This window comes from Oryctolagus cuniculus, chromosome 3 (genome assembly GCF_964237555.1).
Source record: "Oryctolagus cuniculus chromosome 3, mOryCun1.1, whole genome shotgun sequence".
Classification (NCBI taxonomy): domain Eukaryota; kingdom Metazoa; phylum Chordata; class Mammalia; order Lagomorpha; family Leporidae; genus Oryctolagus; species Oryctolagus cuniculus.
In genome coordinates this window covers 173190014-173203203 of record NC_091434.1, presented here as the reverse complement: position 1 = coordinate 173203203, position 13190 = coordinate 173190014, and the positions used below count along the sequence as shown (strand labels likewise).

The window sequence follows — 13190 nt, the reverse complement described above, 5'->3', positions numbered from 1 at the left end:
TGGGAATAAAGTTTTTGAGTCATTTTTTAAAAAAGATTTATTTATTTATCTGAAAGGGAGAGTTAGAGAGAGGGAGAGACAGAGTTAGATCTGGTTCACTCCCCAAATGGTCACAACAGCAAGCTTCAGGCCAGGCTGAAGCCAGGAGCCAGGAATTCCATCAGAGTTTCCCGCAGGGGTGACAGGGCCCACACACTTGGGAGATTCTCCTCTGCCTTCCCAGGCACAATAGCAGGGAGCCCGATGGGAGGTGGAGCAGCCAGATAGGAACCAGCACTCTTATGGGATGCTGGCTAATGCGCAAATTGCCTGACTTCAGCCACCGAACTTGACAATACAGAGAGCTTCAGCGTGGCTCAGTGCTCACCAGTTCCGCTGAGAGAGTGATTCCTGTGTTTGTGAGTTTTGAATACTGTTAAAGCATTTTACTGTTCAACAACTTATTTTGTTGAATTTCTTCTGACTTCAATATGGAATTATTTAAATTAGTGGCTTTTGACTTTTTTGTAGATCTCAGCTCACTTTGATGATTTGTAGAAAGCAGAATGCCTCTCTCCAGGAAAATGCACTTATACACAAACACTCAAAACTTAGCATAAGATTTCAGAGAGTTCAAGGATTGCTGATCCTATTGAATACCCATTAAGGTATTTTAAAGAGCTTTATGACTACCAGTGTGTTTTCAATAAACAAAATGATGACATTCTCTCTAAGGATGTTGAGTTATGCCAAATGCTTAAAGTAAATAATTGTACAAAAATGAGTGGATAGGGGCTGCTGTTGTGGCGCAGTGAACTAGGCTGCCACCTGCAACACGGACAGCCTGCCTTGGAACACTGTTTTGGGTTTGAGTCTCTGCTGCTCTGCTTCCAATCTGGTTCTCTGGTAATGCGCCTTGGAAAGAAGTAGAGGCTGGCTGAAATACTTGGGTCCCTGCCGTCCACATGGGGGACCTGGATGGAGTTCTGGTATTTCGGCTTTGTCCTAGACTGGCCCTGGCCCTTGAGGCCACTTGGGGAGTGACCAGAAGATGGAATTTCTCTACCCCCTATCACGCTGCCTTTCAAATAAATAAACCTTTAATAAAAGAAATAGATGAATGAAGCCAACATACCCATACATCTCCCCAGAACCAATGAATGAAGCCAACATACCCATACATCTCCCCAGAACCAATGAATGAAGCCAACATACCCATACATCTCCCCAGACCCACAGGCACCTACACATAAAAAGGCACACAGTGATATCAACCTTTCTTCAGCAATGAGTGACCCACGGCTCATCTGCATTTTATTGAACCAGATTAAATATCAATTTTATCCCATGTGGATGTCATAATGATGGTGGTGTCAATCTTTAGGTGCTGAAAATGATAACTGAATTTTAGGTAATCTTATGGAAATTAGAATGTTTTCATGGTGTTCTCTGTAGCATATTCAACGAAACTCAGTAATGTTTCTGGTATTTCAGCTCTTTTATAGAAGACACCTGCATTTCTATTTAATAATTTATTTCTGCTTCAGGTCTTTATTTAATAGAACTCATGGTTACCACTGAATATTTCAGGTTAGTTTTGAATCCTTCGTGTGTAATAATACTTCTCACCAAACTGAGAGTCTTACGTGTTATATAAAAATGCATCAAATACCTTAAGCTCCTTTAAAACAAGGTATCACTGCATCAAAATATAATTCTCAAAATGTTAAGCATAATACCCACATGTGAGACAAGAAGAAAGCTCCCGGCTCCTGGCTCCTGGTTCTTGGCTTTGGCCTGGCCTAGCCCTGGCTGTTGCAGCCAACTGTGGAGTGAACCAGCAGATGGAAGATTTCTCTCTTCCTATCTGTCCTTCTCTCTGTAATTCTGACTTTCAAGCAAGTAAATACATTTTTTTTAAAAAAAAAATCAAGCTTCAGGAATTTGGGGTTGCAATGAGGGGAGAGGTTAAGAAAATTATCAGAAGGTATAACAGGATCAGTCAAGATGAATTTATTCTTTAGAGAGAGAGAACCATTGAAAGTGGATTTTAAGGGCTGGCAAGTGGATTTTAACACAGTTACAAAAGTAAAGTCTGATGGGGGAAGGAATGTATTCCAGGGACTAAATAATATGAGTAGTTATAGAGAAAGTTAAATATTTCTATGTAAGCTGAGAGCAAAGAGTAAAGGTGCTGGCATCAGACGGCGCTGAGGTCAAAGTGAAAGGAGAGAATGGCGTCCTCAGAGAGAATCCTGGAGATTGCTAAGGGAGATGAGCACATTGCTGGCTGGGCTAGCCTTGGGCACAGTGATTTTGTCATGGGCCAGCCTGGCACAGCTCCTCTGCTGCTCTGTGGTCAGATTCACTGGAGAAGGCTGAGGGTAAGACCTCAACATGGGGATTGGTTTTCTTCGGTTCCATGCAATGAATGGCCCTGTGGAATAGACACCACCCCAGTTCCGAGGAGATTTGAAGCTATCGTTGGATGGCTTTTATTGCCCATATCATAATTCCTCCCTGACCAGTGGATGAAATTTGTTCTTTTCCATTCTGTGCCCAGGCTTTGTGTGGAGAGCCAAACTATAAATGACAGCTGGCTGCCACTAGTTCCGTGGCGTCACACAGGGAAAGCAAGAATTTCCCAAAAAGGAAGTTAATGTCCCAAGTTACATCATTTTTGCATATTTAATGGAACAATGAGAAATCTTCTGGAAACTTTCGTGAGTTGTTCTAAAAAATTCTGTGTGAAATAATGAATTCCAAAGCAGAGCCCTTGTTTCTGTTTCTAGTAGAAGATGTGCCTGGGTCTTCTCAGCAGGCTTTGTCTAGGAAAAGATGACACTCCGTAGAAGTAGGCGGTTGGGCAGAATGTGAGGTGTGGGACAGCCCTCGGTGGCTCGGTGGAGCCAGTAGAATGTGCGCGTCTCTTTTCAGGACCATGAAGCCTCCTTCCCCAGGGCACTCTCCGCTCAGAGGCTCTCCCCACGGTGGTGCTTCCTAGACGGTAAGTGTCTGCCTTTCTCGCAGGGGTTGGGACAGGGAAGCAGCAGGGCGTGGCTGTGACGACTGGATAGGGTCCAGTTTTCCAAGCAGTTCTGCAGAAAGCCCTCCTGTGACCCCTCACGATTGGCACCTGCATCTCAAACGACGTGAAGGTGCTGCTGTCGCAGGACTCCTTCAGAGCAAGTTGGTTGACGCTGGCTTCACTCAGCATCAGCTTGCTAAAGAGGACATTGCCCTAGGCCGGTGCCGCGGCTCACTAGGCTACTCCTCTGCCTGCTGCACAGGCACACCGGATTCTAGTCCCAGTCAGGGCGCTGGATTCTTGTCCCAGTTGCCCCTCTTCCAGGCCAGCTCTCTGCTGTGGCCCGGGAGTGCAGTGGAGGATGGCCCAAGTGCTTGGGCCCTGCACCCCATGGGAGACCAGGAGAAGCACCTGGCTCCTGGCTTCAGATCAGCGCAGTGCACCGGCCGCAGCAGCCATTGGAGGGTGAACCAACGGCAAAAGGAAGACCTTTCTCTCTGTCTCTGTCTCTCTCACTGTCCACTCTGCCTGTCCAAAAAAAGAGAAAGAAAAGAGGACATTGCCCTTTAATCATCGTCCTTTGCCTAAACTTTTGAGTGCCCTCCTTGTTCAAGCAAACCAGTAGCTGGATTCCGTGAGCAGAGGATGGGTACTAATGTTTACGTTGCATGCGTGTTCTGGAACTTTCATATTTTTAATGATGTCAAAGTTTCTGTAAAGATGTGGAAATTTTCAGCTGCGTGCAAGCTTGCCCTGCGGAGCATACATTTTGCATGCATAAGCGGTTAGTTATTTTATGATTGCTTAATGAGCCCATTTTCCATCTCAAGCACCTCTAACTCTCTCAGGTGCTGCCTGCTCTTACTTTTCTATCTAATCACCCATATTGTAATATATTTTCACCTCTATATATCCTTGGCTTTAAAAAAAGAGCTATTTATTTATTTAAAAGGCAGAGTGACAAAAGGAGAGAGAGAGAGCAAAAGAATAAAAATGAGAATTTTGCATCTGCTGGTTTGCTCCCCAAATGACCAAACATCCAGGGTGGGCCAGGTCAAACCCAGGAACTAGGAAATTCATCTCAGTCTCCCATGTAGTTGCAGGGGTCCGAGTACTTGGGCAATCATCTGCTCCCTTCCCAGGCATATTAACAAGAAGCTCGATCAGAAGCAGAGTAGCCAGGACTTGAATCAATACTCTGATGGGGTTGCCAGTGTTATAAGCAGTGGTTTAGTCACTGAACCACAACACCGACCCCACTTCCCTACATTCTTCCTTATATACTACCCAGTGTACCTACTGCCCAGCCTCTGTCTTGTCTACGGAGACTTGGGATTCCTTGCAGAACTCTCTTTTGTTTATGGAGTGGATAACAGTACAATGGGGTGTGTGAGTGTGTAGAACAATATTATTAAGATGGGAGGTTGGACCTTTGTGAGCTCTAACTTAGAAAAATCACGGTACAGGTTTTCACTAATCAATTGCCTCTGAAGATTCATTTTTTCAACTCCGTTAGTTCAAAGCAGTGACAAATGCAATTGTCTGTTGTTATGCCTGAAGACACCTAAGGGCAATTTATATATGTATATATATATATATGTTTAATAATCAAGAAAAAATTATTCTGTTCAATATACAGTCAGATAAAATTAGATAATTACCTTAACCAACATATTTTTACTGTATAAAAAGTTACATTAAAACTCTTCAATGGTTATAACCATGGTGGTAGTCATGGTTCAAAAGAACAAAGTAGAATAAGTCCTTCTGAGGGAAATTTTACTGTATTTTTACCTTTTAGAGACCAGAGACGATAGCCATCTTGTTTCTTAGTTCAGTTTCTTTGGGAGAAAAGCTACTCATTAAATATTTGTGATTTTTAAATGATTGCTTGAGAGTTATTTTTTTTCCTTTTGTGCTTTTTATTGGTAGAAAATCTATAATATTTGGACTCAGGTTAAAGTTAATAGAAACATGATTCTTTTTAGTATTCAGAATAATCTAAATAGATTGTAATTAAAATTTCTAACAAAAACAATTGTTTTTCTCAAACCACAGGTGTAGCCCAGTCCTTTTTAGGGGAGACTTAGATAACAATTGGGAAAGGGGACAGAAAGGGCACTGTTTTTGGATTCCCTCAGAGACGGCTGTAGGATTGCAGGTTGATATCATCCTGGCACATATTTTCAAGTGGCTCCCCAAATAGGAGTCACTTCCTTGGGAAGTCCACCAACCAAAAAAAATGTTTTTATAGCTTTGCTTAATAGAAACATAATGAGTTTCATCTCTGTTCAAGGTTCTGTGCTAATTTTGGAAGACATGAAAACAAAGAACTGAGACAAGTCTCTTAGTTTCATAGTTATCTGTGAAACTAGTTTCTGTAGACAGAGGAACAGTAGTTGAGTCTTGCATAGTGACATTGGAACCGAGGAAAGTGTCGGAGTGGACGAAGTCTGTGAGCTGTCTTTAGAAGGCAGGTAAGATTCAGATGGCCAGTGCAGTGGGAAGGGCTCCCCTAACATGGACTAGGCAGCAGCAGAGGCCTGGGAGTGCTGAGTTTCTCTTAATAGATTGAGGGACCGGCCAGGGGTCGAGTGTGCCTGAAATGTGAGTGGGCGAGCAGGCTGTGCACTTGCTGCCAGGTCTCAGAACACTCTGAATGCCATGTACATTTTTTTCCCTCCAGCAACTTCTGCTGATCGCTTTTATCGAATAGACAGATCTCAGGTAAGTTCTCTTCTGCCTGCTTGTGAAAGTGAAAAATTCCCAAGTCTTCAGTATACTGTACTAATAGCTAAAGCTCATGAACTTTTGTAACTGAAACACATCCAAACTTTGCAATGGTATTTGTGTTTTAAGCTGTGAATGTCTTATTTGTCTTCACGTTTTCTGTATGTTCACACATCTGTGTGTATTCTTTATGTACACATGTCACTCCAAGTGATATGGCTTGATTATTCCAGTGAGTACAAATAATAACTTATTATAGACATTATCACGACCCTGCCTTCCAAATTTCCACCCACACTTCTGCTTTAACTCTTATCTAGCTCAATTTTGTGCACTTTTAAGCTCATTTCTGGTTATCAAGTTTGAGAACTTAAGGGTTTATCTGAGCTTCTTAGTTGCAGTTCATCAATCTCCAGAGTTGAGTAACGAGAAAAAGAATGTGTTTACCCAAGATTAACAAGTCTTCTCCCGACCACATTTTCCTGGGAAAAAGATGTACAGTACAGTATTAACCCTAATGGTAAAGCAACTGTTACCCGTGCTAACGAAGTTTGACCAGATCCTAGGGACAAGAAGTCTAGGCTCTCATACTCTCATGTTGATCCAAATAGCATGTAGTGTGTCACTTCTTTGATTTGGAAAGAAGAGGCAAGATCATTTCAAGACCCAACATAATGCTGGTTGGTTGAGAATCCTGAGCCAAGAGGAATCATCTGTTACTGTTGCCAGCTGCCTGCCACAGTGTTGCTCCAGAGGGACCATCATCTGTCAGGCCTCTGATAGTAACACTGACATCATTTGACATGTCACAGAATTTCATTATTCCTGTTATTATTCAGATGTCGGTTTAGAGCATTCCGTCACTCATTTGACATAGTTATTTTTCTTCCTAGGAACACTTGCACTTTGTGATGGAGATTTCCCAAGATGAGATTTTTATTCTGGACCCAGATATGGTGGTGTCGCAGCAGGCAGGGACACCTCCGGGCATGCCTGATCTTGTGGTGGAGCAAGCCTCCGGGTGAGTGTGCTTCTCCTCTCTGGTACCCGTGTGAGGTTGGCCACAGGATATCTTTATCTGCTTGACTTTGGAATTGACATTCTGCTGACATCAAACTTTTAAAATATAGGCTTTCTTGTTGTGTTTCTTCAGTGTGGAATGACTGGTTCTTTTATCAGTCTGTTTTACGAGTGAGTGGCTATATAGAAATACTTTCCCAATCAGAGTTGTGTCCCATCTGAACCTTGTTTTTGTACTGTATCAGTACTTCCTAACAACTCTAGAAAATACATCTGTATTTGTGTGTAAACATCTGTAGGGGCTTTATTACCCACATATTAATTGATACTGGTGAGGTGATGATTATTCTCCTGCTGCTCTTCTCCACTATTTCCAGCCTACCTGAGACATGTAGATTGTACGGCAACAATGGACATACCAAGCACGTATGAGCGATGTGTGTGCTGCGTGTATTTCTGCTATCCCTACCACCACTTCATTATTATCCAATCATTTGAAGTACTCTGTGTTTGTTTCTTCATCTGTGAAATGTGAACAATAATAATAGGTGCCCAGAGAATTCTGTGAGGGTTAAATGAATTGATATAGGTGAAACATGTCACATAGTTCCTGGCACTTGCTAGACAGTCGTTAAATACAATGTTACTGAAATCATCATTATCATTTCATAATGACTCTGAAAATTCAGTCCTCTTATCTGAATCCATAGACAAGAATGTAGAGGATTAGTAGGTTATGTTACTTACATAATATTACACACACAAAAAATAGAAACACTCAAGTTCCACCCCATGGTTTGTGTGTGTGTGTGTCACAGCCCATGCATATAATTACTACCTTGTATCCCCAAAATACCATGAGTATTCTGAGGTTATTTCAATAATTCAAATATATTTATTTAGAGCTCTTTTTTTGCCAGTATTAGTGTATGCACTTGGGAAACAACCACACAAAAATAAAAATGAACAAAAACCTCTGCCTTTGCAAAGTCACTGGTTATTGGTCCATGGAGACTGAATAGTTGAAACAAGAATTTCCCTAAGAAGCATACACATAGTCACACAAATAGCAAATGCAAAGTGCATATATACACTCTATAAATAGGCATATGCACTTGATTCACTTTTTTTCCCTTTTTTTCCTTTTGTCAATGAATTTTTTTGAGTATCTCCCACTCCACGAGGGCCAGCTCATATCCACAATGTATGCTGAGTCTCTGGGGGTCAGGAGCAGTCAATCAGCCTCATGGGACAGAACTGGAATGTGTGTAGGAAACCAGAGCCAGGGGTAGCAGAACTGCCCTGGGATGGGGGAAAGGCCGACAGGCACCAGGAGTAGCCTGATGAAGCCCTGGGAGTCCCAAAGATGGTGGAGAAACCAGGTATGATGCCACAACCTGCCTCAGAGAAGCAGATGCTGGCATTTAGGAATCCTCATCCCACCAGATCCCCAGCTCCAGCAATGGGTCTGATAGAGTGAGCTTATTCTGCCAGGCTGGCCCTGGTCCTGGCCTTCGCCGTTAGTCTCTCCAAGTCAAATAATGGCTCAGAGCGCTTTGCCTGGATTGTACCTCTATTAGCTGTAGCTGCAAAATAAAATAGCCTGAAAACACACTTGAACCTGAACCTATCCCTTTCACAGTTCTCATGATTTCCAACCCCCTAGCCCTCCTATCCCGGAAACCCGTAAGTAAACTGGGATCAGGGAAGCCGCGAAAGAGGCTTGCTCCCTCCTGCTCTGCATTTCTATGTGAGTCTCCCTTCCATTTTATGGGTGTCACACATACAGTTATTTGATCTTGAAGTCCAACTTTGTCATCGGTAAAGAGGGCAGAATCATAGAACTGGCTCATGAATGTTGAGAAAAGTAACTGAACTGATAAACCGTGAAGTATCTGTTAAGTCTCCTGGAAAGGTGAATGCCACTTCTTACACTGGGGTGCAGCAGCCGTGCAGAGAAAGAGTGGGAGCCTCGCGGCTGACTGCAAATGCCTAACCATGTGGCGCTCTTCTTTCTCCCAGGCTGTCAGACTGGTGGAATCCCGCGCTCCGGAAGCGCATGCTGAGTGACAGTGGGCTGGGGATGATCACTCCCCACTATGAAGACTCAGATATGCAAGACCTCAGTCACTCCCGCGTGCTACAGTAAGAGGCTCCCACTGGCTTTTCCTCGGGCTGCAGTGACTGGGAGGGGCTTGTACCACGCTCCCCAATGGGAAGGGTTCTCTTCTCACTGGAGCTCAGTCTGTCTCGTGTCTGTGTCGCTGTGTGGTTTCACGGTTTTGCTTGCCCTGCTCCTTGTATCTGTCCCAAACTCCAGATGGAGTGTCACCTTCCATTGCGGTTGTTTCTGAGTCATCCTGAAACCTCGCATGTAGATCTGTAAATCCTATTAACTGACCAGTGTTCTCTTTACTGGGGTCCAGTATCTACCTAATGTCCCCATTTGCCACAGCAGGAAGGCATGAGAGATCATGACTGGTTTGGAAGGGACACATGTGTTTTCGTTTGTGTGAACATTTTGACTTGAGGGTTCAGTTGTTTCGAGTCCTGAGCCCTTGGACGTTTGCTGTGCTGTGGTATTGCCAAGTGGGTTTGCTGGCTAACACGAGGTGCTGCCAGACTTGGGGATGCAGTCCTTGGGGGTAAATCATAGAGCACAATTGTTGGTGTGGATTCTTCTGAGTTCTGATCATGGTCAGAAAGCAGGATACTGTTGGAATTTTTCAGTAAATTCTGCTATCTTTCTGTCCAGTGAGTCCTCCCTCCTGCCACCCTTCATTGCAGGAGCAGGTTCTAGGTGTGGTCCGTGGTCAGAGACACTCACTAATACTCAGTCACCCCATCTCAGAGGTTACACAGGTTCACAAAATCAGGCTGATTTCCAGGGGTATCTGGGGGTCCTACTCAAATAGTAACAACAGCTTTATAACACAGTGTGACCATTTTGATGGACTGGCAAGATTGCTTGGATTCTTAGAAATTGAGGATTAACTGAAGAGGCAAAATGCTGAATTATTTGTTAAGGAAGATTGGAAGCAATTTTGTTGTGACAAAGGGTAGGAAAATTAGAGAGCTGGAGCTAATTATTTCATTGGCGAAAGTTTTACTCAGATGCTCCCAGGGCCAAAGGAGGCTTCATTTTAATTGCTTCTCTGTATCACCTTTATTTCTTTGTGTGAAGAGGAGAAAAGAAAAAGAAAAAGAATTACTATGGATTTTCTTTTTTAATTCAGCAATGTTGTTAGTTCCTGATTGCTTACCATTCAGGGTGTTTCTCCAGTTCCTTTATGTACAGAATTGCAGATTGGGAGCAGGGCAACTCAGTCACCCATGCGTGGCTGAAGAAGTGGCAGTCTGTCCGTGGGTAGACTTTTAGAAAATCAGAGTTTTAATTAGCTGCAGAAATAGCTGTTAAGTTTAGACAACCCAGATGAGTGTTTTCGTTGTTCATATATATAAAGGCTATTTTCAAAAAGTTAGAATGTGATTTTTGTCTAGTTTCCAATGCCCTGTTTTTTCTATAGATAACGCACTGATATACATATCTTGATACACGAAATGGCTGTTTCTAAGATGGTAAATGGGCTTCCCAAGAATCACACATAAATGTACAACTTTATGTAATAGCATCAGTTTTAAAGCACTGTGTTAAAATCAACTCAATTTTTGTCTGAGTTTTGTTATTCTTTCAATATTTCACTTGATTTTTTTAAAAATTGATCTTCGTTGGCATATATTGGTTTTCATAGTCATTCATTACTGTTTTATCTCTTAAATGAACTAGAGTAGTTGACCCTTTGTAGGAAAACACTTCTGCAGAATCAGTTGGAAAACAAATAAAATAACATCCAAATATTCACCTCTAGACTTTGAGTTTCTGCAGCTGAGTCTCTAGACGTTGTGGCACAAGGCAGACTCGTGGAGTACACGAGATGAAAAATGATTGAGGGAAAAAAAAATAAGTAAATACCTAATGTTAACTCTTCCATTATTTCTTCAAATTTTTTCATTGTGTGTATCCTTTAATTGTTTACAAATAACATTTTCATTTCCTGAAGAGATCATTTCTGACACAAATTGATATGATCTCAGTTATTAAAATATCTAGTAACAGTCATAATAGCTACTATTGATGAAATGTCTCCTACCTGCCTTGTCCTCCTTGTCTTTAACTTTTCAATAACTTTTATTTATTTAATGTAATTTAATTTTTTTCTTTGAAAAACATTTCATTTACATAAGGGTAACAAATTTCATGTATTTCATATATATAGTTTTAAGAGCATGGCTTCCCACGGTACCCTCCCTCCCTCCCTGGCACCCATCCTCCCACCTTTTTGTTTTCTTATTAGCCAGTGCTTTACAGATGAGTAACCTGGGGCTCACAGAGGGTAAAATCTTTTTCTTAGGTCGCTCACGTTAGCAGGTGTGGTTGGAATTGAGGTTGGTTTGACTTTTGACTCTGTGCTTTTTCTGCTAAATTACGCTTTCCCAAAGGGAACCCTGCCAAGGCAGTGTGCTCAAAGCCCTAGAGCCCCAGAAAGTACACTTTTGTTCTATTTCTTTTAAACATTTGTAAAGTAAAATATCCTCAATATAGAGGTATTATCTATGCACATTAAATATGTATTTGCAAGCTTTCTGCATAGCAAATATAACAGTATTTTAAAACAATTTCTTTGCTGTGCAAAAAAGAGATTGAGTCAAAAATATTAAATATTATTTAAAATGTCCAAATTCAAATAAGTATAAAAATTAAATAGAAGGCAGTTCTGTTCCAATCACCCTTATTTTGTCATGTTTTACTACATGTACATTAGGTCTTCCTTTTAATTCATAAACCACATAGAGTAGCATAATAATAATAATAATTATAATTATAATATTGTGGCCAGCGCCGTGGCTCACTTGGCTAATCCTCAACCTGCAGCACCGGCACCCCAGGTTCTAGTCCTGGTTGGGGTGCCGGATTCTGTCCTGGTTGCTCCTCTTCCAGGCCAGCTCTCTGCTGTGGCCTAGGAAGGCAGTAGAAGATGGCCCAAGTGCTTGGGCCCTGCACCCACATGGGAGACTGGGAGGAAGTACCCAGCTCCTGGCTTCGGATCGGTGCGGTGCTGGCCCTGGCGACCATTAAGGGAATGAACCAATGGAAGGAAGACCTTTCTCTCTGTCTCTCTCACTGTCTATAACTCTACATGTCAAATAAAAAAATAATAATATTGTTTTATGATTTTGTATTTTTTGTTTTTTTTTTTAAATTTTTAAACACCTGTGTCATGCATTGCATATACTTTTGGAACTTGCCATTTCATTCAACTTCATATTGTTGAAATTCATGCTGTTATATGTGGATTTTAATACCTTTTTGGTAGATAATATTATATCATAAATGTGGCATATTTTGTTTCTCCAGTTTGGTTTTGACTTAGACTATTTTATGATTCTATTTTTGTTTGTTTCTTGAAGAGCAAGACCTGTGTTGCTGTGTTCTCGCCCTCCCAGCTCCCACCCTCACGGGGGTCTCCCACAGGGGTTCAGGTGCCTTGGGGTGAGGGGCCGGGCCGCCCCTCCCATGGCGCCTATTTTATGATTTTTAGAACTGCAGCAAACATCTGGTACATGTGTGCTTCTGTGTTGCAGAGTATGTATGCAGATTCAGATTTACTCAGTATTACAACCTTTTCCTTCGCAGCTGGAATATTTAAGGATCTATCCACAGAAAGGTCATGGAGAATTATGATAGCATGGTTGGCATTTGGTGCTTTCAGCTTTAAAGCCCAGTCAACTTGGAGATAGGAAAAGTTAAATTTTCACATCCTGTTGACAATAAGAACAGACAATAAAGAAAAATTTTTAATTCTTAAAATTGAAAATACAATTTATCAACATTTTCAAGACACTGCTAAAGTGAGTCACAGAACATTGATGAGTATATTTATTTATTGAGGGGAAAATGATTACATAAAAATAAACAAAGTGTTAAGTTTGATAAATTAAGAAAAGAATCTCAGAGTAAAAAATGAAACAAGAAGGGAGAAAAATAAACAGACAGAAATCAGTGAAAAGGAGAATAAAGTAAACAAAGCCAAAAGTAAAATTCTTTTAAAATTGATTGTGTGAAAAGGTAGATGAGAGAGGAAATTCGGAGAAGAGCTACTTTTAAAAAGCTGAAATGAGAGACGGAAGGAGTACAACTAAGGCACCTTCTCTAGTACTCTTCATGGAACTGGCACTGCTTGGCTCCAGCCAGCCCTTCTCTCTGCCTTCCCCCTAATTCTAACTGGCCCCACTTCCCTGGGTCTGCTCTGGGCTTTCTCACAGTTTTAAACTTTAATGTCTTAAATCCATTGCCCTTCTTCCTTTAGGGAGAGAAAGAGGAATGAAACCAGCAGGGTGAATGCGATTTTTGTCATTATTGGAACAGATTGCA

At 41.7% G+C, this 13190-nt stretch overlaps 1 protein-coding gene across 13 annotated transcripts in view; it reads left to right on the top strand.

Moving 5' to 3' along the window:
* Positions 1–13190, top strand: part of DGKI (diacylglycerol kinase iota) — a 504889-nt gene that overhangs the window by 424974 nt on the left and 66725 nt on the right. For all 13 annotated transcript variants that reach the window (XR_007920530.2, XM_070071340.1, XM_051849034.2 and 10 more), the window contains 4 exons: positions 2917–2986; positions 5694–5734; positions 6631–6758; positions 8780–8902. Coding sequence is in view for 12 of the 13 variants with exons in the window: in XM_070071340.1 (XP_069927441.1) it covers positions 2917–2986; positions 5694–5734; positions 6631–6758; positions 8780–8902 (362 nt within the window). In the remaining variant the exon portion in view is untranslated. The remainder of the gene's footprint in view (positions 1–2916; positions 2987–5693; positions 5735–6630; positions 6759–8779; positions 8903–13190) is intronic.